General features: G+C 32.8%; 1 protein-coding gene across 4 annotated transcripts in view; it reads right to left on the reverse strand.

Moving 5' to 3' along the window:
* RyR (Ryanodine receptor) overlaps nucleotides 1–25,424 on the reverse strand; it is a 406,107-nt gene that overhangs the window by 238,658 nt on the left and 142,025 nt on the right. For all 4 annotated transcript variants that reach the window (XM_085824283.1, XM_085824285.1, XM_085824284.1 and 1 more), the window contains exons 20-33: nucleotides 24,569–24,761; nucleotides 24,064–24,274; nucleotides 20,255–20,359; nucleotides 20,041–20,144; nucleotides 19,018–19,095; nucleotides 16,725–16,887; nucleotides 12,953–13,026; nucleotides 12,208–12,287; nucleotides 12,017–12,101; nucleotides 9,014–9,134; nucleotides 7,908–8,007; nucleotides 5,090–5,167; nucleotides 1,694–2,042; nucleotides 1,508–1,593 (exon numbers count right to left, since the gene is read on the reverse strand). In XM_085824283.1, the coding sequence (XP_085680409.1) occupies nucleotides 1,508–1,593; nucleotides 1,694–2,042; nucleotides 5,090–5,167; nucleotides 7,908–8,007; nucleotides 9,014–9,134; nucleotides 12,017–12,101; nucleotides 12,208–12,287; nucleotides 12,953–13,026; nucleotides 16,725–16,887; nucleotides 19,018–19,095; nucleotides 20,041–20,144; nucleotides 20,255–20,359; nucleotides 24,064–24,274; nucleotides 24,569–24,761 (1,827 nt within the window). The remainder of the gene's footprint in view (nucleotides 1–1,507; nucleotides 1,594–1,693; nucleotides 2,043–5,089; nucleotides 5,168–7,907; nucleotides 8,008–9,013; nucleotides 9,135–12,016; nucleotides 12,102–12,207; nucleotides 12,288–12,952; nucleotides 13,027–16,724; nucleotides 16,888–19,017; nucleotides 19,096–20,040; nucleotides 20,145–20,254; nucleotides 20,360–24,063; nucleotides 24,275–24,568; nucleotides 24,762–25,424) is intronic.

Below are 25,424 nucleotides of genomic sequence, written 5' to 3' on the forward strand. Positions count from 1 at the left end.
TATTTCTAAGAAGTATAAATCGATAGCCTATTTTTAAGTAAATGCAAAAGCGAAATAATAAACAAATTGCTCTGCATCCCTACTAAAATTCTAAATTAGAAGAAATCGCGTCTTTGAATATCTTTAATTTTATTACTTTCAAATACGAGAGCATTTCGAAAAGTAAAGATAGAATGGCTCGCATTCCTTAAAAAAAAAAAAAAAAAAAAAAAAAAAAAAAAAAATTATTTAGAAAACGTCAGTTACATCTTATTAACTGTATTATTTATTATTTTTCGACATTATCACCCCCGTTATCCAAACATTTGTTAAGTCGGTGCACAAGCTTTTGTATCCCACAAGTCATAGAAGGTTGCCGCCTGTTGGAACCCAGCGCGCACACAATTTCCTGTACCCTAACTTGACAGTCACAACTTCATAAAGAGTTGTCATTGACACTTTCGGTATGATCTGATGAAATTCTTTCAATTTGATACGTCTATTCGCACGAATTGCTTCCTCTGTTCTCTGAAGAAGGTCATCAGAGATCACAAGATGGCCGACCTGTTCTTTGTTCGTCATGAACATCGGTCCTACCTTCAGAGAAATGACGACACCATTTCGTTACATTTTATCGATTCATAATGTTCGCATAAACAGAAACAATTTCTTTGTGAATATCCGCTGGTCGCTGACCTTTTGCATTTGGCGGGATTCTGAACCGGCGCAGCCATTTTAAACACGACCTACTCCAACCAGAATCAACGTTTATATGCCGAACTACCGCGAGGAGAAAGCTAACTGTTCATGGTTAACACCTGTGTTGCCAGCTTGCTCACCAAAACTTTTCTTTTCCTCTGGCGTACGGTGTATCTTTACTTTTCGAAATGCCCTCGTATAAAGAAAATTCATAGAATTGTAAGGATTATGTTAATTTTATTAACAGTTAAATTTGGAGTTAAACTTCCTTTCCCAGCGCTTCTTAATTTCAACTTGCTCATAACTATACACTTCCGACTAGACGTAGTTTTAAAATCACGTCCGAATGCTAATGAGGAAAAGTGGTATTCAACCGCGAAGTTCTACTGTTTTAGTCAGAGAGATACCAAATATTCTGGCACGCGCCCGCATTTTTAGATTACTCTCTCGTAAGCTGTTATTACACTCGGCCATACTTTAGGCCCTTGATGGCTTCGCAGTCAATTAGCGTTAAAGTGCCAACTCCGTTAGAATCTTGATGGCTTCGGCTATATCTCTTTAGTTAAGATTAGCTACGTTTAATTCTTAGTTTCCTAAGTTGAAGCCCGGGTGTCGGCTTTATTGTACAACTCCAAGACGGAGTTTTTGTTAAACTTTAGTTGGAATAATAAAGGGTTATTTCACCCTTCTGACTTGTTGTTTTCTACCTCACGAACTCAAGCGATAATTCGCTTACTAGTTCTTAAGATTCTTCACATTCATCTGTAACTTAGAAGTACACAGTGAGAAATCCTACAGAATAAATGAGATAAAATAAAAATTTTCAAACCTGGATGGCGAAGTGCTGCTCTTTCAGCTAGTTGTCCTCTTTGTCGCCTTCTTATTTCTTCCCAGTTCTGAGTTTTACCTAATTCACTTTAAATATAAAGATAATTCATATTTATGGTAAAAGATTTTGAGAAAAAACATTCTAACAACGAAGAAAAATATTACTTAAAATAACGCAATAGCTTACTCGATGAATTCATCGTTGCAGGTTACTGGAAGACTAAGTCTTAGAAATTCATAATTTACTTTGTCGACAGTTTCATAAATTCTGTGAGAAATTTTGAGGGCTGGAGGAGTATCAGTACCAGGTGGTATTCTTGTTACATCAATTGGTGATTCAGTCATGTCATCTACATTTATGAAGATTGCTTCATCTTTATTATACCAAAAAGTCATATTGCGATTCATGTTTACACAGAAAGGCTCAAATCCCTCTTGTAGACCACATACTGTGAAATATTTCAAATGGTTTACGTCTTGTCCGAAAACCAGTTTAGCTCTCTGGCCGATTCCAAATGTGAAAGCAGGTACAAAACCTGCAAAAATCATATTTTCAAACAAGAGTTATTTTTATACAAAATAATAGTTGTCAAAAGAATGCTGGAATTAAGTGCAGTGATTTAATTTTCTGAAAATAAATTCATGTAACTATGCTATGAATAATTACAAGAAAATTTAAATCATGTAGATTGCTGAAAACACTCAGTCGTTTTAAAATCATAGTTAGAGATTTAGTTTAATTAGTCAGGTTACATTCTGTTTTTTTTTTTTTTTTTTTTTTTTTTTTTTTTTTTTTTTAAACCCTCTTGTATTGTTTGTGGAACGTATACATTAAAAGATAGGAAGCAATGGGTTGTCTGAAAAGTCACGATGCATTTTTTCTATGTTCCTCTAATGTCCTTTATTTATATAAAGAACAGTTATGAGTGCCGCCCAACTGGTATAGTGGTTAGCGACATTGACTGCCGTGCCGAAGTGCCCGGATTCGAATTCCGGAGAAGGCTTGGATGTTTGTAAATATATAGTGTAGGTACGGCACTCCAAACATGCCGCGAGTCGAAAGTCCTCTCGTGTGCTTTGGTGAAGGAGGGAGGGGTGGGAAACCCTCGGACACGCTGCCCCCCGGAAGGGACACGTTCTCCATCAAAACTGAGGGGGGTGGGAACTGAGCTAGATCGCACTGTCACCTGTTAGGTGCTCAAGGCTGTTGCCAACGACAGGCGTAATCTAGCGCTTCTTGCCACGAGGAATTTCGTTAGCTTGATCTGACTACGTCAGACAAGTGAGCATAAGCAAAACAACAACACACAAAATTACGAGTCAATAGTATATACCCCGTTTTGTGTGATAACATTGTGCTTTCTTTAATGCTTTACCTAGATTTTTAATTCTTTACTTAGCTTTAATGCTTTACCTAGCTTTTTAATTCTTTGCTTAGCTTTAATGCTTTACCTAGCTTTTTAATTTTTTACTTAGATTTAATGCTTTACCTAGCTTTTTAATTCTTTGCTTAGCTTTAATGCTTTACCTAGCTTTCTGATTCTTTACTTAGCTTTAATGCTTTACCTAGCTTTCTGATTCTTTACTTAGCTTTAATGCTTTACCTAGCTTTTTAATTCTTTACTTAGTCTTAATGCTTTACCTAGCTTTTTAATTCTTTACTTAGCTTTAATGCTTTACCTAGCTTTCTTCTTCTTTACTTAGCTTTAATGCTTTACCCAGCTTTTTAATTCTTTACTTAGCTTTAATGCTTTACCTAGCTTTATAATTTTTTACTTAGCTTTAATGCTTTGCCTAGCTTTATAATTTTTTATTTAACTTTAATGCTTTACCTAGCTTTTTAATTCTTTACTTATCTTTAATGCTTTACCTAGCTTTTTAATTTTTTATTTAGCTTTAATGCTTTACGTAGTTTTTTAATTTTTTACTTAGCTTTAATGCTTTACCTAGCTTTATAATTCTTTACTTAGCTTTAATACTTTACCTAGCTTTTTAATTTTTTACTTTACTTTAATGCTTTACCTAGCTTTTTAATTCTTAATAATTAATTAATTCTTTACTTAGCTTTATTGCTTTACCAAGCTTTTTAATTCTTTACTTAGTCTTAATGCTTCACCTAGCTTTCTAATTTTTTACTTAGCTTTAATGCTTTACCTAGCTTTTTAATTCTTTACTTAGCTTAATGCTTTACCTAGCTTTTAAATTTTTTACTTAGCTTTAATGCTTTGCCTAGATTTATAAATTTTATTTAGCTTTAATGCTTTACCTAGCTTTTTAATTCTTTGCTTATCTTTAATGCTTTACCTAACTTTTTAATTTTTCATTTAGCTTTAATGCTTTACGTAGTTTTTTAATTTTTTACTTAGCTTTAATGCTTTACCTAGCTTTATAATTGTTTACTTAGCTTTAATGCTTTACCTAGCTTTTGAATTCTTTACTTAGCTTTAATGCTTTACCTAGCTTTTTAATTTTTTACTTTACTTTAATGCTTTACCTAGCTTTTTAATTCTTTACTTACCTTTAATGCTTTACATAGCTTTTTTAGTTCTCTACTTAGCTTTAATGCTTTACCTAGCTTTTTAATTCTTTACATAGCTTTAATGCTTTACCTTGCGTTGTCAGCGGAAAGTTAGACAAGGTACTAATTTTCGGCCTCATCTGAATTGAATGTTTTATAGCGAAAGAAATTTTGAAGAGAACGAAACAAATGATAGCTTGAGGATACAGGATCAGGTTACTATAATACGCGTGGTAACGCTTTTCATCCAAACTGCGATAATTTTTCACAGGGAGCAAACTTGTGTGTAGTCATGTTTCCAATCTCCTACCAACGAGCCAAAAATCAGTTCGAATGCCAACAGGAGAGTTATTTCAACGAATTTATCTTTCAAAATCTTCCAGAGCTCATTAGTCGTATATAAACTGTATTGTATTCCGATAGCGAAGGACCACACATACAATCACCTGAGAAAAATTATTGGAGTTTGGACGAAAAGTGTTGCCAATCGTATCATATAAGCTGATACTCAAACTCTCATTTGTTTTGCTCTCTTCAAAATTTCTTTCGTGGTATAACTTTTAATTCAGGTGAAATCGTAAATCAGCACCTTCTTCAGCTTTTCTCAGATAAAGCTAGGTTCTGTTGGGAATGGGGAACTACGAAGCTCATTAAAAGAAAGCAAAAATTTATTGAACAAAATGGGGTGTATAATACTCACTGATCATTGTTCTTTATATAAATAAATATCCTTTGAAAATTTGAAGAACATAAAAAAATGCGTCATTACTTTTCAGACAACCTAATATTTCTCCCAAAAATATATATAAATATTTCGAATTAACTGTAATATAAATAAATATTTAAATTAACTGTAATATAAATCTTTGAAAAATAACTAAGCAAAGCAAAAAGAATTTTTATATGATATACAAGCATTTTAAAAATTATTTCACTGAATGCTTTTAGAGGTGATATTTGATAAATATATTTCAATAACGAACGCTTTATAAATTTTAATTTCATTTTATGAAGGAGATCAAAATTGTTATAAATCAAAATATGTTCCTTAATTAGTTTCTGTACCTTCTTCAGTTGGAATATCGCTAAATGCAGTTTCACCTCCCATGGCATCCAGTAGAAGCTCACCATTTAATGTGTAACCTATAAAGCGAGAGAAAAACAAGAATTTTGATTAGGTCATTTCTATGCAAATATGAGTAAACAATTCTAAATAGTACACGAATCATTTGCATTTTCTTGAGATGTTTAGAAAACTTTTCATACGATAATAATATAAACAAATTCCTTCTCAGTAACTTTAACACATTTATTGATATTTGCAGCACCGATGATTCACAACGGCCTTACTTTTCGGTTGCATATATATCGAATATGAATCACAGGTTTTGTGTTATCTGAAGCCGTGTCAGTAACTGGTACTTCACAAATATACATATTTTTGCGGTTAAAATTATTTCTACAGCCTCAGAAAGTTGTTCCATATTCTTGGTTTCCGGCTTCTGGAAGCTTTTTTCCATAAATTCTTGTAAGATTTTAATATACATTTTTCTGCAGTAATTTTAAATAATTATTATTTATGTGAAAGTAAGACAATGGATTTGTAATTAAAAGGGATTGTAATGATTACAGAAATAGTACACAACTATTGGTACATTTTAATATGTTTACATATTCACTAAGTTATTCATTTTTGGATATATACGATGTTTTACTTTTTGTATTGTAAAATACTATTTATCGAATTTTTATAATTTTTACGATCGAGACAATGAACTCGATGAATTGCGATTACGATGAATTAAGTCTAATGCATTTAATATGTATCTACCTATTTATTCAATTTCCATAAAAGTATATTCAAACTAACACTAGAATTAAGAAATGTTCCGACAGATTATTTACCAGATTTTCCTGTCGCAATCACAACGCAAATTAACAGTTTTGTTTCTTTTCTTTTTTTTTTTTTTTTTTTTTTTTTTTTTTTAAATTTCTTATACATTTGATGCTTAGACTAAATATTTTTTTTTGTTACACAATTGCGATGAAAATGTTATTCCGACCAATATAATGAAGCTAATTAAGTGCAAGAAATGGAACAAAATGTTAATGCTTTATACACAATTAAACTAAAAATTAATTTTTTTAAATATAAGCTGCTACTCGTAAACCAGTTAGGAAGCACATGTTTTTTTTTTTATTTTATTATTATTTATTTATTTTATTTTTATTTATTTTTTAAAAAATATTTTTAGCCCAAAGGGGCGATAGACCCAAAGAGCTATTAGTCTCAAAACCGCCTTTCGCGTCGTTTCATTTTCTGCGTTAGTTCACTTTTCCAGCTGTTGCCACCAAACATTATCGCAATGTTTTATATTTAAAGAAACTAAATAATAAAGAATCTGAATGAATGTTTCTCGCACTGTGAAAAAACAACGGTACCCAGAACCATCAAATTTTGAATAACGTAGTCTTCCAACTGAACATAGGCACTCGGAAGCCCGAATTTTGGATTACGAATTTGCTTTATTATCTATTTAACATTTTGTAAAACTTTAACGAATTTCTGATTAACAAACTTAAGGATTTCAAAGCGAGCAACGGCAACACTGTACGGAAAAAAAAAACATTTTTATTTCCAGCGCGAGAGACTGTGTATCGGAAATTCTAAACATATGCTATTTTGCCGTTTTTAAATATCTTGTGAAATTGCTATTGAAGTGAATTATGTGTGGTTTAAGTGCGAAAAACATGATAGTTAATAAAGGTAACACACGAAACGTTAAAAAAAAACCCTTTCGGGCGTAATATAAAATCTGATAGCTTTCAGATTATCTTTTTTTTTAAATATTAATTTTAAAAGTAAGCTAATTATTAAATAAAAAATATTAATAAAATAAATATAAACTTTATTGAGAATTAAATCACGTGAGCCGTAAAGTGGTAAAATTTATTACAGCATTTTTAATATGCAAAGGATGCGATATAATTTTAACTAAGGATTAGTAAAACAATGAGTTCGCAAAAAATCCCTCAGATAACTAAGGAAACAATATTATTTGCATATAATAGCAGCAATGAGTTAAAAGCTTTATAAATAACTGTTATTAATTTTAATATGTAGCCAATTTTTACATAATCATTTCAGAAAAGTAAAAAGTGTAAATACAAGAAAATGAAAGCACTTACGTTAATTCATAAATGCATTTTTTGCTTGTGCATTATGTACACATTACTCGAAAAGGCGGCACAGAACATTATTACCTTAAATATTGTCCATGGAATGCACTTCGGATTAAAAATTTTCTCAACTAAAGGAAGCGAATTTTATGAAAAGAGTTACTCCGACGATGGAAGAATTATGCAAAATATATTATAATCTACTCTTTAAACCGAAAACTCTTTTATTCACCGAAAATTACTTTGCCTCAAAAGATATCTTCAGTTTTTAATTTGGCAGTGACACTTATTTTCTCCGCTTTCCTAGCGTGCCTTCGTGGTGTAGTGGCTCTGCACAATGGGCCGGTATTCCAGAAGTCCACGGTTCGATTCCCGACGAAGGCGTTTGCTCATTTTTCATCTCTCTGGCTTCAAAAAAATATCCCTCAGATATTATTTTGAAGCCAGTCTCTACATACTGAACTCTAAATTATGTAGAGTAAATATTTCTTTGACTTTTATTATGAGATGCACGAAAAAGGTCTGATATCTCATTTATTATTTAAAATATCTTGCTTATAATCATAAGGGATATCTTACCACATGACAGGACCTCTGCTACATACTTACGCTAACAATTTTCAGTTTTCTAAATTTCTGTAATTTTTCATTTAGTATACAAAGCAATTCCTTAATGAACACATAAAGCTCTTTATTTACTTACTGATAGTTTTGTCATGTATATCCAGCAAACAGCCTACGACATCCCCAACTTGCCATTGCTTCCCGTAACCTTCAGTACCACCGCCATGTTTCTTGCATCCCTGTGAATATAAGTACAATTGTAATTATTCAGGGCAATGGATGACCATTAAGGAATCAGGAAGTCGTCCGATTCCTGTGCTAATTAAATTGCTTTGAAAATAAAGACATGGATAGCAATATTTCAATGTAACGGTGAGCAATAAAGAGATTAGTGTATCATTCAAGCTTCTAAATTAATTAGGTAATCATAATTAGTAGATTGATTTCAGTGGAATATTTCTATGATAAGAAAGAGAAAACTCGATTATTTACAATCCTGTTGCACTCAAAGTGATTTAAAATAGCTCATAAAATTCCTGTTCCATGAACGACAAAGGGAAATCACCCTAAATTTTCTCGCACGATTTGGAAAATTTCATTATACCCTTCATTTTACGTTTATCAGAGATAATACTTTCTCTGCATGCTTCTTGTTTCGCCTTATTTATCTGTTTCAGGAATTCAATCGATTATTATCTTTTTTATGCAAATGTGCTTAAACAAATTTTTAATTATTTTCAAGACATGTCTATACAATTGACAGGTTAGCTTTCTTGATGTTTATTAGACTGCGTATAGACATTCTTCAGAAAAATTGATGGATTGTAAGAATTTATCACCTTTTATTCAATGCAATAATTGATCACTTTTATTCAAAGTAATAATTGATCACATTTTATTCAATGTAATAATTGATCACTTTTATTCAAAGTAATAATTGATCGCTTTTTATTCAAAGCAATTTATCTTCAGACCAGCAGCATTTACAAGATAGGAAATACTTGCTGATACTAGTTCACAAACACTAAGTAACAATATACAATATACTTAAACAAAGTAACAATATACTTGCTCACAAACTAAATATTTCTTAAAATAAAATCGTAATTAATGTCATTTCCTATTCTTAAGAAATTTTGATAAAAAACATTAAATTTAATCATTGGTGATATAATCGTTTATAGTGATACGGTTGAAAAAAAAAAACGAGCCTGTGTAAAAAATATTTAAGTGATAAGGGCTTACCAGATGTCCATCATAAGCCCAAGAATGCTCATCTCCTCCAAGTTCCACAGATGGAATAAAAGAAAGGGTTGCCCATCCTACTTTCATGGAACCCGGAGTCATTACTTCAAACTCAAAGTACCTGGAAGATAAAAGTACATATTTTTTTAAATAGCTCATTACTTAAGAGCAGAATGATATACTCATCAAGTTAATCTGTAACACGACCGTAATAAGTTCAATATTTTTGGCATGGTTTAATGCACCAATTTAACGGTTTTTACTTTCAGATCTCATAACAATAATAATACATTTTTACAGGATTTTTTTTTTCTTGCTTTCTCTCGCCTATGAAAAAGCTTCTGGCCCTAGGCTGTTACGCTGCAGAAAATTTCTGCCAACTCTTCGGACTTTCACGGCAGCCTATATGACAGCATAATGTCCATAAACAGTCTTTGTAGAATTAGATATTGATGTATGATATTTAACATCATAATAGGTGTATAAAGATAGAGATTCAGATTGTGTCAAGTCTGCGACTCAGTAAAGGAAGTCAGTAATGTGTACAAAGTCTACGCTTTTTCTTCGAGATTGCGCATTTTCGTACGTATTGACTGCGTAAAGCTCTCTAGTTATTGTAGCCTGATTTTCATATCAGCCTAGTGAGTAAGTTCATATTTAAAACATAGCCATCCGGATTTCTGAAAGCACTACATGAAACACAAATTGCCATCACTCAATCCAACGCAAACCAGGTAAGTGGCAAAACTCGTGCACAGTAAAACATTATGTTAGAGTAATGCGTTTGTTTCGGAGTTGGAACTGACAGCATTCCATATTTTTTAAATGAGCTATTAAAACAAACACAATACCCCCAATCCAAATGGACTAACACTTGCTGAATGGGAATATCCAAACCCACTGGTCTTCCATTTACTGAAAGCTCTGCACAGGATATGCAAAACGCTGCGACTAATATTGCATTTGCAAGGGGAAGGCTAGACAATTGAAAAAAAGCTGTGCTTTCTCAAAGATTCAATCTCGGATCCTAATAATATATAAAACTACCAGGCGGAATAGTGTAACGATAAATACCAGGCTGAGCAGTGTAACGTGATATAAGAATATGTGAATCATTGTCATGTTGAGTTGATCATAGCATTGAATTTACTCAAAGGCGAAATATACCTTCTGTCACGTTGTGGGTCTGATACATGTGATGGAGATCATAAGCTGGATAATGAGGTCAGTACTGAAAAACGTTCGAAAACATCAGCCTGGAGATATAAGTCTCACCTTCATTTAATACGCTAAGTTCTACTCTTAAACACAGCAGATTCGAACTGATATAATTTTTGAAAGGCATTAGCATATGGCACTTCATTGCTAATCCTAAAGGAATGTATCTCAAATTTGCTTTGCACTCTGTCAGCCATTTTTCTCAGTTATGATATATGCCTCGAAGGTAAATGTTTATAATAACTTTAAAAAGATAAATAGGATTTTTGCAGCGAGAAACGTGAAAAGTGGGCAGTAATGTTAGCTGGAATCGGAGACGGATCATCTAGTTTCCAGCTGGGTGTGCTAACCACTAAAACACAAAAGTATTAAAACACGAGACAAATTAAGACTACTCAGGAGAGACGAAAAGACCCAGTGGACCAAATGAAGGTTATGACGAGTTTATCGTCCATTACAATTAGCGACAGTATAGACAATTAAGGTTTTGCAAAATAGAAACGTAAAAAAATTATGTCCTCGCCGAGAATCTAACTACTAATCTTACACTTGCTAAATGGGCATACTAACTACTTTACAATGAGGGCATACAAGAGAAAGACGTTATAATTCTTTACAAATTGTGTAAAATTATTTTCAAGGTTCTTATTTTCTCAGTAAATATCATTAAACGACTTCAGCTATCTTAAGAGTTTGTCCGTGGAAATAAATTTAACGCATTGATAGCCTGCATTAAATTGATTTAGCGTGTTGCAAAGACTTCGACTTGAAGCACTAATTTGCGAAATTCCATAATGAGGACATCATAACAAAACTTTGAAGACAATACTATGATATAAGCAGCTAAATATTTCCAATATTTTTTATTTGCAGCATTTGCTTAGCTTGCCAAATAAAGAAAATGCATTCTTAAGTACACATAAAACCCGCACCTAATTTTGTAGAACAATATTATATGAAAATAGCAAGATGTAAACGGGGCTGAGTGAAATGGTCATATATGTGTTCCAAGGATTCAAGTATCCAAAGATATTTACAAGATTCAAGCATCTGTGATCGATTAATGTAAATTTCTGAAATTTTTGAACATGTACCTATATGTCTGAGGACTTTTCTAGGAACCTTTGATAATATGACAAGATTAAGTAAGAACATTCAGTAAGAAAGTGAGATGCATTTCTCATAGTGGTATCGTTAGCTTTCTTGAAGGCGAACGTAGCTAATAATGAGAAATGTGTCTTCAAGATTAATATAATTTCCTTCTTTATTCGTTAATATTACAACGCATAAATTTAAAATGCGTGATTCCGAAAATATATTAAAGTTTTCGTTTGATGGTTGAGGTCATGAAAAAAAGGATTTACACTGACTCTGTCAATTTATTTTTAAAACAATTTTCAGCAAGAAACCATCTAAAAGATTTACTCACCTTACTCTTTTTATGATTTACTCAATTTATGATAGTTCAAAAGCTAATTGTTAGGTTTAATTATTTAATTGCCAATGCTTAATTAAAATCATTATTTACTGTATCTTAATCGTAATTATTAGATAAATAGTACAACCAAAGAAAGTAGTAAAGAGTTAATATTAATTTATTATGCACTTTAAATAAATATCATCAACTTAGACAACTAAGGTTATAAAATTATATCTTCAATGAAAAGTAATGTTGGCGAAAGTACACTGACAAGAAATGTATAAATTTTGTTTTTCCAATAATTAGACTAGAAGTCATGTCTTACTGTAAAGTACACCTGTTTGAGAAAAGTACTAATAACGTACCATTTACCAGATGTAACAGCATATGTAGATTCTGCTCTGTAAGTCCTTTGATCATATTTTATGAAATCTTTCTTTCCAACAGCTCCTAGAAAAGAAACTTTAGATGAGCATGGAAGAAGTGATACAACAGAAATTTCCTCTTAGTGCATTTCACGGTAAAGAATGCAAAAGCTATATAGTTTAATGATTACCTTCTAGAGCTTCTGTGGATGGTGGATCCAAAATGTAGCCATACGTAAGCAATGTTCGAACTGTTTCGCTAGCAGTATCTCTGTAAAATTTTAAAAAAAAATTGCATTAAAAATGTTCACATAATTACTCGTTAGTTTGTTAGAACAAACTCCCATTTTTTATATGCATTGTTGAAAGAACGGAAAACATAAGGATTTCGAAATGATTTTATATTTTTTAACTTATATATAATAAAATATCGGAAAATATCTCGTGGAAGGACATACTAAATGTAATTCCAGAATAGGAAAACTTAAAGTATTGGTTTAAAACCACCGAAATAACAAAGAAAGGCCATATATGAATATAAATATCTTTTAGGTACTTCCGATGTTGCACAATTCTAGCAACCTTTCAATCAGATTCTTATTTACTGCTGAATTTAGAAGTCAGGGACGGCAGACTGGGATAGAAATTAATCCAAGTTTTAAGTTATGTTTGTTAAATATCAAATTTATCTTCGTTGTTTTTTGAAACTTCACTGGTCTATTGCTCCTTCACTTCTTCAAGATTTTACGTTTTTATTACAGTAAAATCAAATTCACAAATCTCAGAGTTTAAATATATCCATAAATAACATGCAATATTTAAAGGAAATTTATCAAAGTGCAACATGGATTTCATAGAATGCATAAACATTCAATTAAACTTAAATAACTGCACATTCTTCGTTATTTTTTCACAAAAGTGTCTTGAATGTATTACCTGTTAGCTTTCTTTATAGCATCATCTACATTCTTATAGGGGACCAAATGCGGACTTCGCTTCAAAACGCTGTCCTAAAAAATAAAATACAAAACCATAAATAATCACATACAATAAGCTTAAGTATTTACACATTTAGTAGTCAGGATAATCTTCTGAACGTATTTAAATGAGCCCTGACTGTCTCATGTAAATGAGACTGAATGTTGGTCGGGCTGCCTCTAGAACTATTCATGGATCATTTATTTAAAACACGGTTGGTGAACAACAAAAAAATCCTATAAAAAGACCAAAATAGCTACTCTACACTAAAATCAGCACGGTAATTTTATCCTTTTATGCATACATGATGCTAAAATTATTTCACCCAAACTTAATGAAAGCTCTACTACGAACTTCATTGAAAATATAGGCATGTTTATTTTCAGTCTCCAGCAGCGTTATTCCTCCAGACCTAAATCAGAGCTCATTTTCTGCATAAATTTGTTCTTACTTAGCCTACAGCAAGCTTTTAAGTTTTTCAACTCAGCTGTAAAAACAGCTTTCATCAAGTTTTTATTTAATACTTGTAATATGATACTGAAAACTACCTCACCTAAAGTCCGGACAGGAAAGTTAACACGAAGTAAGGTAAAGTCATTAGGTTAACTGCAAGCAGAAAAGATGAAAAATATGCAACCGCCTTCGCCGGGCACTGAACCACGGACCTCTGGTATACCGGCCCAGCGTGCTACCGTTACACCACGAAGGCACGCTAGGGAAGTGGGAGAAATACCTTTTATATACTCCCCTCTTTAAAGGGCGACTAGGGTTTTAGGGAACCTAATCGCCAAATCCTGGGTGCGGAGAATCATCATCCACAACCCTTTTAGTTCGGGTGCCACTGTAGAGACATTAGGTATTTTTTTTAAAGAAGGCAAGATGAAAAATTAGCAACCGCCTTCACCGGGAATCGACCCACGGACCTCTGGAATACCGGCCCAACGTGGTACCGTTACACCACGAAGGCACGCTAGGGAAGTGGGAGTAATACGTTATAGTAACTATGAACAAGATGTCAAAATAACTTCAGAAACTGGTATACGTGGTTTACCTACAGTAGTTCCTGTGTTTTATAACTTCACGTGGGTTATTAGAATGAACTTCCGTATATGATGAGAGGTCATGGTTGAGTAACATGGTAGGACTATAATATTAGGTAACCTGGTAATACGGACAGTAATAAAACATAGAGTATAACATTAATATCAGTATAATATTAATAATTACTTTTAATACGAATTAGATTTTCCTCATATCAGGTATTCAATATGATAAACTAACTTTATTGTATGTGACTAAAGTAACACATTTTCACAGGGTAGGATTCGCATCCGGTAAATATGCAGGGTGACCCATAAAGACCTTCCTAACTCTGCACAGCCAGATCCCTTTCTTGGAATACTTAAAATATACCCTGATAACTATACCTGTACGACCCATAGTTTTAGAGATAAATGCGAAAGAAGTATAAGTATACAAGAATAACGTCATATTCGATGTAAGCTGCAACTTGGTAGTCAGCCATTCCAGGCGTGCGCAGGCATGCCTCGATATTTGCGGTGGACATTTTGATAATCTTCGTATGTAAACATAAAGTCGCTGAACACTGGTAGTTCGGCCATTGGTTTGAATCCCGTCGAAAGGCTTGGCTGCATGGACGTTTTCGTGGTTTTTCCCTATGTGTAACGTGTATGAGTTCATTTACCTTAAAAAGTCCTCCACGAAGGCATCCCTTCCCTTAAGCAGATAACCCACATATGCTTTGCGTAATAAAATAATTCAAACCTATGTAAATATATATATATAAACCAATGTTCACGTGTCCAATAAAAGTTTTTTTTTTCTCCCCCACTGGATATGACGCCATACTTTTCTTTCGCATTTATCTCGGAAATTATGAGTCGTACAGGTACAATTTCTATGGTGATTTTATTTATTTATTTATTTTTATTTATTTATTTATTTATTTATTTATTTGCATTCCACGCGAAGAATCTGTCTGTGCAGAGTTTGGACGACCTTTGATGGGCCACTTTGTGTACTGTGTCCATAACAGTTCTCCTTTATTTTCGTAATCATCAGTCAAGTAAATATACTGCCTGTTACAAAAATGTTTAAAAATTAAGCTAATATTTATGATTTGGAAGCTTTTTATTAAAAAAGAATTATCGAACTTAACGAAACCTAATGTTTTATATGACCACATCTCCATAGAGTTAAAAGCTTAAATTCTCTTAAAAAATAAATACAAGAATTTGAATTGCCTACAAAAAGAACTGATTGAGATATGTATTTAGTTTTAAAATTTCAAATCATGCTTTCTGAAAATTCAGAAGTCGTGTATACACTGAACAGTGAGCGATATAAATTTGTGTGAAACCAAAACTAAAATACCAGTTTAGGTAAAAATTTCTGATATTAATAGATTAAGTGATGAGCAAAGATAGTAAATTATCGTGAAACGTTTTCATCAATACAATTTTTTTACCTCAAGAAGGAAATCTTACCTATAAATTCTTAAGAAATTACCATCTAGAAAATAGTGACAGTCTTCAGATATTCGCATATAGCTAATTGGTAATATTATCACACTGCTAATTCATAATTATACTGCGATCTTAAAGCAAAATTTAATTGCATGTGTATATAATTGATGAAGTTTTAGTATTTTTAAAACTTATACATTACTTGTGTGAAAATGCTGTCGGCAGACTAAATGTTGTAAGAAGATAACAAGCTAAGGAGGTTTACATAGAAGTAAATCACAAAGAACTATTACTGAACCATATTAAATGGGAAAAATGTCAACATCTAATTATCCTAATTTATTTTAAACTGACCTCACAAGGATTCAATTTTCTGACGCAACCCCAAATCTAAAATTAAAATTTTTCAGTCAATTTTTATGGTACTCTTGGTAGACATTTTGCTTCTGAATTTTTTTAGATTGAGCATTAAGTTTTACTAACCATAACTATTGAAAATACGGGACGGTATAAAAAGTTATATTTCAAAGTTTTCATAATATTGATTTTTAATTTAAAAATGTCAAAACATAAACAGTTGCATCATTTTAAACACTTTTCTGATTTGAAATATATGTATACAAAAAACAGTTGATAAATGAAGCATGTGAAAGGACTTCTAAGCACACAGCGCACATTTACCGGGAACTTAAGCAACCGAATGGGCAAGCTGATAGTCAATTCAAGCTGCTATTAAATGTGCTTATTCTTTCATTTTTAAATCTATCATTCTTTTTGAAGAAAAATTAAACTGTTGATTGAAATGCTAAATATTTTCCTCTGAAAAAAGAGTGTAAAATATTTTTCCCAATGCTGACATCTACTGAAGTTCTACAAAGTCAAACTTAAAAGAAAAGAGAAGAAAAGAAATGTATTTTTGTATCTGAAAACATTGACTGATAACATCCTAGCCCAACTGGCAATTATTCTGAGGCTTTTCCATTACGTTCATTACTACAAACCAGTTATCTTTCTTGCGAATCAATCTTTTGGTTCTTACCGGAATGCTTGCTAATGATGATTACATGATGAGCGCAGCTGTCTGGATCTCGAATGCCTTTGCAGTTGAAATCAACACTAATTTAAAATTGAAGTTTTTTTTTTTTTTATTAATATCGACAAAGCAGTTTTACATTGATGCACAATCTAAACTGAAGTTATACTTTCTTTTTAGAACTTTATTTTGATAAATAAGACGCACTTACTTCGCTTAAACCGTAAGTCCAGCCTTGCTGTATCCGCTCTTTCGCCCACACGTTATGGGTGTTTTCAGCTAATAACTCTACGAGTTCTTCCATTTTCTGATTCAGTGTGATAGCATGCAGATCTAAAGGTGCAGGTTTGTAACCGTTTGGCTGCAAGAATGGACTTTGAAAGAGACATACATGTATTATTATCGAATTTGATTTCAAAACTATATTTACAGAACAAGAAGAAGCATAAATAAATGAAAAAAATAATCACTTAAGAATGAAAATTATGATCATAAATTTCTTATGCCAAAAAGTAAAACGTATTTAATGAACTTTCAATGGAAATATAGATTTGATCCAATATGAAAATTAAACAAAATTTCAATTTCTTTTCTGAGATCTTAGTACGTTTAAATACTATTCCTATTCAAAACATTAAGTTAAAATGTAACATTCCATATAGTTTTGGCATTTCAGTTGCTTTCAAAGAATTAAGTTAAGTTAACATGTCATTATAAAATATTGATTATGTGGTTACATTGATTAGTAAATACCGTATTAATGCATGCATGGATAGCTTGTTTTTTTACAGTTGAAAAAAAATCATTTTTGAGGGGGCATCTACTTATAATAAATTTAAAGCAATTTATTATCATTAATTGTCTTTGAATACCTTAGGATTACAAAATCTGTAATTAAAATCTTCATTACAAAAACTGTAATTAAAATCTTCATTTGCAACTAACAGGCATTATTTTTTTCTTCATTTGAAGTTCACTGTAACAACAAGCGTCACTTGAATGATGTGAAATGCAATATTCTAGTATACTCTGAGAAGTCGGTCGTAACACTGCAGTATTTATTTATAAAATTTCTTCTGGTATTAGCTTCCATGAAGCCACTTGTACGTCTAAGACTGGGGTAGTCCACGTAACGGACCGGTATCGTTTTCATAACATTGCATTTTCAACTGAAGTAGAATCGTCTAAGATAAATCTTAAAAGAGCGGCTGATTAATAAGTTGAATGACTATAGTATTGCAGACATCCCTTCATTTACGTCACTTTTGTACTTCTTCACATTCTTTTCCCCGCTTTTGTTCAGAAGAACTCGGAAACCATTAGCAACTTACATGGATTACCGCTGTAACAGAGCAACCTGGACTCCAAGAACAGATTGTGTTCCGCTAATCCATGTGTAGTTTATTTGTCATTCAGTCTTGATCTTCAATGCAAACGAAAGCGCTAAGCTTCTTTTCTTCTGGCAGAATTTTAAGCTTAAAACACTGAGCAAGATGAGCATCTTTTCGTCAACTATTACGCGCAGCATTAGGATACAACCCGTTTACTGCTATCGGCTTTTCACACCAGAGCTGTTTTATTCACTTGCCTGATAGATTGTTACTTTAATGAAAAATCGTAATTGCGTCTTTGGGTCCATTGCGAAGAGACCCCAAAGACATGAATAAAACTTGTGATATATTTAAGAAATATCAGCAATTATCAGCATTTCTCTTAGGAGACGTCAGGACGTCCTTGTGCAGTTGAGGTTCGATAGCGAATTCCAAATTCATGCAGTGCCAAAAAAACATTTTTCCATCCATAATTCCCCTTAAATTCGCTTTTGGAGGTTTTCATATTTTGTATGAAAACGGGCTTTGTATTAAATCATGTCAACTGATACACAAATTCCATGTGCCCGAATTTCACAGGTATATTTTAATAAATTTATTTGCAGGTCAGGATATGTTACTGTCTTTACATGACATTTGCTTTCGCTGCATGTTTTCTTCGTCTACATCAAACTTACTTTCTATTGCTCGAATTTTTTTGAGCAAAAAGCACTAACTTCACAAATTTCGTTATGTAACTCACTTTAAGTCGACTCATGTTTGACATGCATTGAGCAGTAACAATAAGCATTAAATATCATTTCATTCTTTTGCTAATAATTTCCGATGTTGCCATATTTCAGAATATCGATGTCTCCGCTCTTATTCTTTGGAGGAATTCTAAGATTTTTCTTTTTTTCCAAATGTATGATTTCGGAAGCGGGTGCAGCCTATACAGATATGGCCTATGCATACGTAAATACAGTATGTTGAATTTCGTATCCTGTTAAAAAAAATAGTGAACATTATCTAACTCTGGATATAATCTTAGTAGCTGATTAAACGGAACACTACTTTTATGTTGATAATGGATATGTACAATTTGGAATACATTCTACAGGTAAATATAATTCAGTTCAAATATTATATAGAAAAATAGCAAAAACCAAGATATGACAGAAAATTTCTTCTTACTCATTTGGAAGTTTGATGCTCCTAATTCTTGCCGGCGGCTTGTCAACAGTGATATGGTACCCCAAAGACATGATTGTCCTAAAACATATGCAATGAATTCAGAAGTCACACAACAAAAATCAGCGTTATATTTACCAAATTTTCACAGAACTAGTTTCGATGGTTTTACCGAACCACCATCTTCAGCTGCAAAACCGCAAATGAACCAGATAGGAAATAATGATTAGATAAGATAAGAAAGCCTGGACAAGAATAAGCAAGTGGCGCCATCTGTTGGTAAAACCAGAACTAAAACATAATTTCTTTAAAAGCCGAAGGCAAATTTGGATTGGAATTAGGATCGTTAACTAGAACAGAAAGATTTTTATGAATGTGAAATTCCTCTAGAAAATCCAGTTCTCCAATGGAAGATGTTTTTTTAATAATTTTGGCAGCAGAAAAACTGAAAGTGTGGTTTTCGGACCAACAATGTTGAGCAACAGAAGACTTCTGTGTTTCCTTTTTTCTAACATATGCCTCATGTTCCTTGACGCGAAATTTTAAGGCTCTCTTAGTTTGGCCAATGTAAATTAAACCACACTGGCAAGGAATCCTATAAATACCCCAGGAATTCATATCCGGAATGGGGTCCTTGAGTATGGAACTCGGAATTTTATTGATGGGAGAATAAACAACCCGAAAGTTAAATTTCTGCAAAATATGTGCAACTTTATAGCTAATTGATTTATAGCTAATTGTCCAGGCTTTCTTATCTTATCTAATCATTATTTCCTATCTGGTTCATTTGCGGTTTTGCAGCTGAAGATGGTGGTTCGGTAAAACCATCGAAACTAGTCCTGTGAAAATTTGGTAAATATAACGCTAATTTTTGTTGTGTGACTTCTGAATTAGTATTTATTCGGCGTGTTATTGTGTCTTAATATGCAATGAACTTACTACAGAATGACGCCTTTGTTAATAAGTCGTGCACTAACCAAACAGTTCATTATTTTTGTGTAAAAGAATAATTGATTAATAGCATACTTTAGCGTCTGTAGAGCAAGCGTCGTGTCGTATCTTTTTTCCGCCATTGGTAGCCTGTCAAATGATGTAAGACATGGATGCTTCTTGCGGACGTCATCCCTTATCTGATGGAACAACATATAATTAAAGATTTATTTCACTTCATATTACTGAAGACATGCATTCATTTTAAAACAAACTTAAGAAACATTCATCAAAAGAGCATTTTCCTTACCTCCCCGTATGACCAGCCGGCACCGATTTTATTCATAGCCCATACTTCATGGATATTCTCAGCCAGTTTATCTCTCACATTTTCGACGTATCCTGGAAGAGTAATCTGAAACATAAAATGCATTTTTATGACATGGATACATATATATATATATATATATAATGTTTAAATCAATTTTCAGATTTTAAATTTATTGAGAATAGATTTAAAATTCTTTCATGTAAGGCATATTTGAAGGGATTTAACACTTGAGGCATGTAAGGTACGCAGAAATGTTTTAAAATTTATATATTCCATTTATGGGTTCAATTTAGTTTGTCATAAGTGAAATCAAAGAGTGAAAATATTCTGCTTTATAAAAAAGCATAATTATATAATTGTGAGAACACAGAATTCTCACAGTGCCGTCATCGATTCTTGTATCGTTATCACGCGCTAGAACGTGCGTCGAGGTGTATAAAAACTGGAAGGACTGGTTTGTCTGTCTTGTATAACTATTGTAAAACTTCAGATTTACAGCGCTACGATGCCCGGATACCTCATCGCCAACCAGATGTCTTATCGCTCATCACGTGACATTGGTCACACCCCCTGCATCTGTTATCCTGTCTCCATGAGAATTGTCTGTCTTTCCCTTCTTGCTGCCTGGCGTCGTTTTATCGAGTGTGTGGGCCTTCAGGCCACACACATTCAGCAGTCGCCATCGTTCCTGTTCATATTTTTGCAAGTGGAATGTCGTCGTATTATGCATAGAAAGAAGCAAAATCAAGAGATGTAATATCTAAAGTAAAATGCTTGGTTTGAGACTCAATAAGTCCTGCTGCCGTGAACAACATAAAATAAACGCTCGAGCAGAATATCAATAGGTGTTCGACTTTGTTCGACTTCAAGATGTGCTTGACCAGCGACACGGTCACCACGTGATGATAAGTGTGTTAAAAAAATGTGAGTGTGAAAAAAGAAGAGCTTGCACGTGGAAACAAGACCGCGCGATAATACGAAAATGAATATGACAAATTTTCGACCGCAAAATTATTCGATGAGACAGGATTGCACGAATAGTTACGCTTCGGCACTCCACGGACATTCCATTTCTAGTTATCGCATTGTGTGTATCTAAGTTATGATATTTTAAGATTTTATATGTGTGTGATAAATATGCCTTATTTAATCCGGAAAATGTGTTTGATAAAATAAATGTGAGATTGGAAAAAGAGAGCATTCGGCTCATGCATGCATTATTGGGTAAGTCATTTTATTCTATTTAGTAAAGATCATGCAATGAACTAACCACTAAATTTTAGTTTAACTACTATTTACGCGGAATTAATTTGTATTTGATACTCTTACTATCGTTACTTTTAGGCGGTCACGCCAGCAACACCACATTAATGGTGCAGTAACACAACAATAATGAGGCTAATTTTTTAATTTGGTTATTTAACAAAACTATAGGTTTTTGGCTGTGCTTTCCTAATTGCGTGCGCGAAGGTAAAATTCCAAGCATTTATAAATGTATATATGCGCCCGATATGGAGAGACAACATTCTTGATTGCACATTTTGACAATTTTTTTTAGTAATAAAGCCCCATCCTTTAAAAACCTCTAACCGGCGAGGCCGTATAGATACGGCCTAGAATACCTTTTGTGATGTCTATAAAAATGTATATATGTGGGATGGCATCGTTCATTATAATCAGATGACGCGACAAGCTGTGAAAATAAATCTTTTACTTTTCCGATGATGGAAGGCAGACGATTCCGCCATTAAGACGATGACGCGACTGAAAGATGTTTACATGAAAAAGACAGTCGATTCTCTTCATCTGTATATATCATCTATATAAATTCATCTATTTCCTTCTACGTATGTAATTACTTTGTAGTAGTTTGTAGCAACTATTCATGTTTCATTAAATATTCAAGTTTTACATAAATCGGACTAGTTTATTAGCCCCTAGACAGCCACCTAAGAAGTAAGTTTACAAACATCATATTCCTAGACAGTAAATACCGATTCTACATATATACGTGCATGTTGAAATATGTCCAAGAAACTAGAGCAACACATAAAAGTATATAAATGCAGGGTTTAAAGTACCAGGACTATTTTGGCATTAAAATTAAGAAAATACTTCTTTCTCATGGCAGTTTTCGGAAACATGGGCTTCCTTAGTGAAATCCCGTGCCAGTCACAGGGTTGAGTAAGTTCCAGTGAATTCGAGAATTAAATTGGGAATGAAAAAAAAAAGGATTTAATATCCAAAAAGTATAGACACATAATGTATTACGCCAGTTATTCTAGCATTTCCTCCACTCCACGCATTCTGCTCACGTAGCGCCCGTGCGAAACTTCTAACTGTATCCAAGTTCTGGGAAGTCTCACCTTTCGCTTTGTTGTGTTTAATCAAATTGAAGGACAAAATATAGCTGAAAATCATTCCGTATTGTACAGTGTGTATTAAAACAATCTGTTCGCGTTGTAGTGCTTGGCTTAAATACTATTACCAGAATCTTCAAGAAAAATGCATGAGAAAGGCTGTGAATAATTAGCTAAGCAATTGGCGAAGAAGCTCCTTTACTCGTTATGCTTAAACTGGCCGGGGTATAAATAAGAAATGGCTCTCGTATATTTTACTGGAAATAAAAAGAGGAATTTTATTGCTGGAAATATAATTGCTAATCCTTTCTCATGATAATTCATTTACAAGAATTAACTGATGTTCATTTGGAAATGACATTTAATCCGTGCACATAAGCATACACATTATTATCATTTTTAGTTTCTGTAGTAACAGAAGGAGAAGGGGTAGTAAATGTTAAACAGACAGTTGCCTCACTCAAGACTTTCAACAGAAGTATTGTCCTTGGAGTCCTATATGCACACAAGATAGTATTCATACCAATTCATATTTTATTTACCTTATTCTTTGTTATCTGTCTAAGTAAATGTCTTGCTTCAAATTAAGACTAGATCTCAAGCCACCCAATTATAAATTGTCTGAAGGCCTTTCAATTTTTAAGTCCAAAAGGTCCTCACTACGAAATATTTTACAATTTATATATAAGGGGTTACATATATATGTATGTAAGATATAACAAAATATGATAGCTGTTTCAAAAAAAATAATTGACGACCTCAAAATTAACATTCTAAATTTGGTAATCTGCCCCTAAATTCATCTCTTCTCACAGGTTCCAGACTTTTCTATGTTATGTAACGTTTTAATGCAGATGCCTCTCGTCCAATCAAATTAATTCTAAACCAAAACTGTGAACTGAAACTTCAGCCTTCTTGCTATGAAAGTACTATAACCTTTCCCTTTTTTTCGCGTTAGCTCTCTTGCTGGTAAGACGCTTTTCATGCATGCTGCTGCCGCTTACTTACTTAAGATGACATCAAAATGCAACTTACTGTATTCAAATATAATTAGGAAACATCTTGTCTGAAAAAGGATGATTTGATATGCATGGAAAAAAATAAAGATTGTGATTTTTCAAGATATGTTGTGCTAAATTGCGTCACTCTGCCACCTTCAAACCACAGTTTCATTACATGTATATATTATACCCCTATTTAAAGTAATTCCAACGCTTTCAATCATCTTAGTGCTTACCCTTTTAATCAAAAATTCTACTTCGATGCATACCTACAGTCGTCGTCTACCTTGGTTATGACAAAAAATACATAATCATTTATTGCACATGATCATGAAATAAAGCACACATATACATCTCCCATTCTTCTAGAACATCTTTGCATATTCTAATTGATTTCGAAGAGAAAGCACACAGATTGCAAACTTACTCCAGTGGTTTCAACTGGCGCAGGAACGAAAGCTGTATCATCCAGTTCAAGCATGGGACCATTAATTACGCCTTTACTAAGTTCTCCAAACTCAAAGCATGGTTCCACTGTTAGGATTTGCTTTGGCTGGAGAGATTCTACAAGTGGCGAATGGCCATCTGGTGGTCCGTAGCGAAGTCTGCCTTGGTCGCCTCCGAGTATGAAACGACAACTGGAAAATAATAACAACAACAGTATAAAAAAATGAATAAAATAAGAAATAAAACAATGCTTATTTTTTGCAAATTATATATTTTCTTATTTCATATCTCGCCCAAACTCTTCTATATGCCGGTGCTTTCAATTACGAAACTTATTTTTATGAATATGATAACATGCAAAAATTAAGATGCTTTGTGTAATACATCTAAAACTATGATTAAGACAAGTAGGATAAGACATATATCGCTTAGGTAACTGAACTAAATTCTTTCAGAATAAAGTAAGCACTAAAAGGAAAACAAACCTGAGTTTTGCTGAAAAGCTTATGACTGGATAAAACATCCCATCGGTGTTGAAGTTTTTGAAGCAACCTTTAACTTTTATACCATTGACTGTAAATGACATGAGAGGAACATTTAGATCTAAAATACAGCCAATCACATCCCCTTTTTGAATAAATGGAGCATCTATCTGACGAACTTTATTGCATCTTCCACCTGCAAGGAATAAGTAAGTGAAAGTCTGTTACAACTTCCCAACCGACGAAGCCGTATGTATACGTTTACAGTAATTTTAATTAAGTAAATATGTAGGGATCTTAAAACACATTCAAACAACTGGGGCAAAAAAGAAACATGTTAAAATCTAGAAAGTACTTTTCGTGAACTTCGAGGTTTCAGAGCTAAACGCTAGACCACATCCTTGATAAGTTAAAGAATTGCAATATATAGTTCTTCAGTAGTTCTGAATTTATTCTTTTTTGCATGGGGAAAAATATGGGTAAAGAAATATACTGTGTTTGAAGATTATTTTTTGAAATACATTTCTTAAAATTAAGCAGTACTTATGAAATGAAGAAAAACGATTGCATTTAGTAGTTTAATGTTACTTGCTTTGTATTGTCCAGAGAGGTAAAGCAGTTGGACATTATCTCAGTTCCTAATTCGGTATATTTCATTAGACAGCAAAATTAACCTTATCAGAATCATTGCTGTTTTTAAACAGTCATTATCTCCCTTATTTCTTTTAATAGTTTAAAAATAACTTTTGTGGTCTGTGCATTGTCAAAATAAATAAAAAAATCAAAGTTTTATATTCAAAATATATTATGTGATATGCTACAAAATGGCTTGAAAGTGACTATTAAAATCTAACAGCCG

Source organism: Stegodyphus dumicola, chromosome 9 (genome assembly GCF_044657685.1).
Source record: "Stegodyphus dumicola isolate Sdum_Otavi_A_Nest chromosome 9, ASM4465768v1".
In the NCBI taxonomy this organism is placed as follows: Eukaryota; Metazoa; Arthropoda; class Arachnida; order Araneae; family Eresidae; genus Stegodyphus; species Stegodyphus dumicola.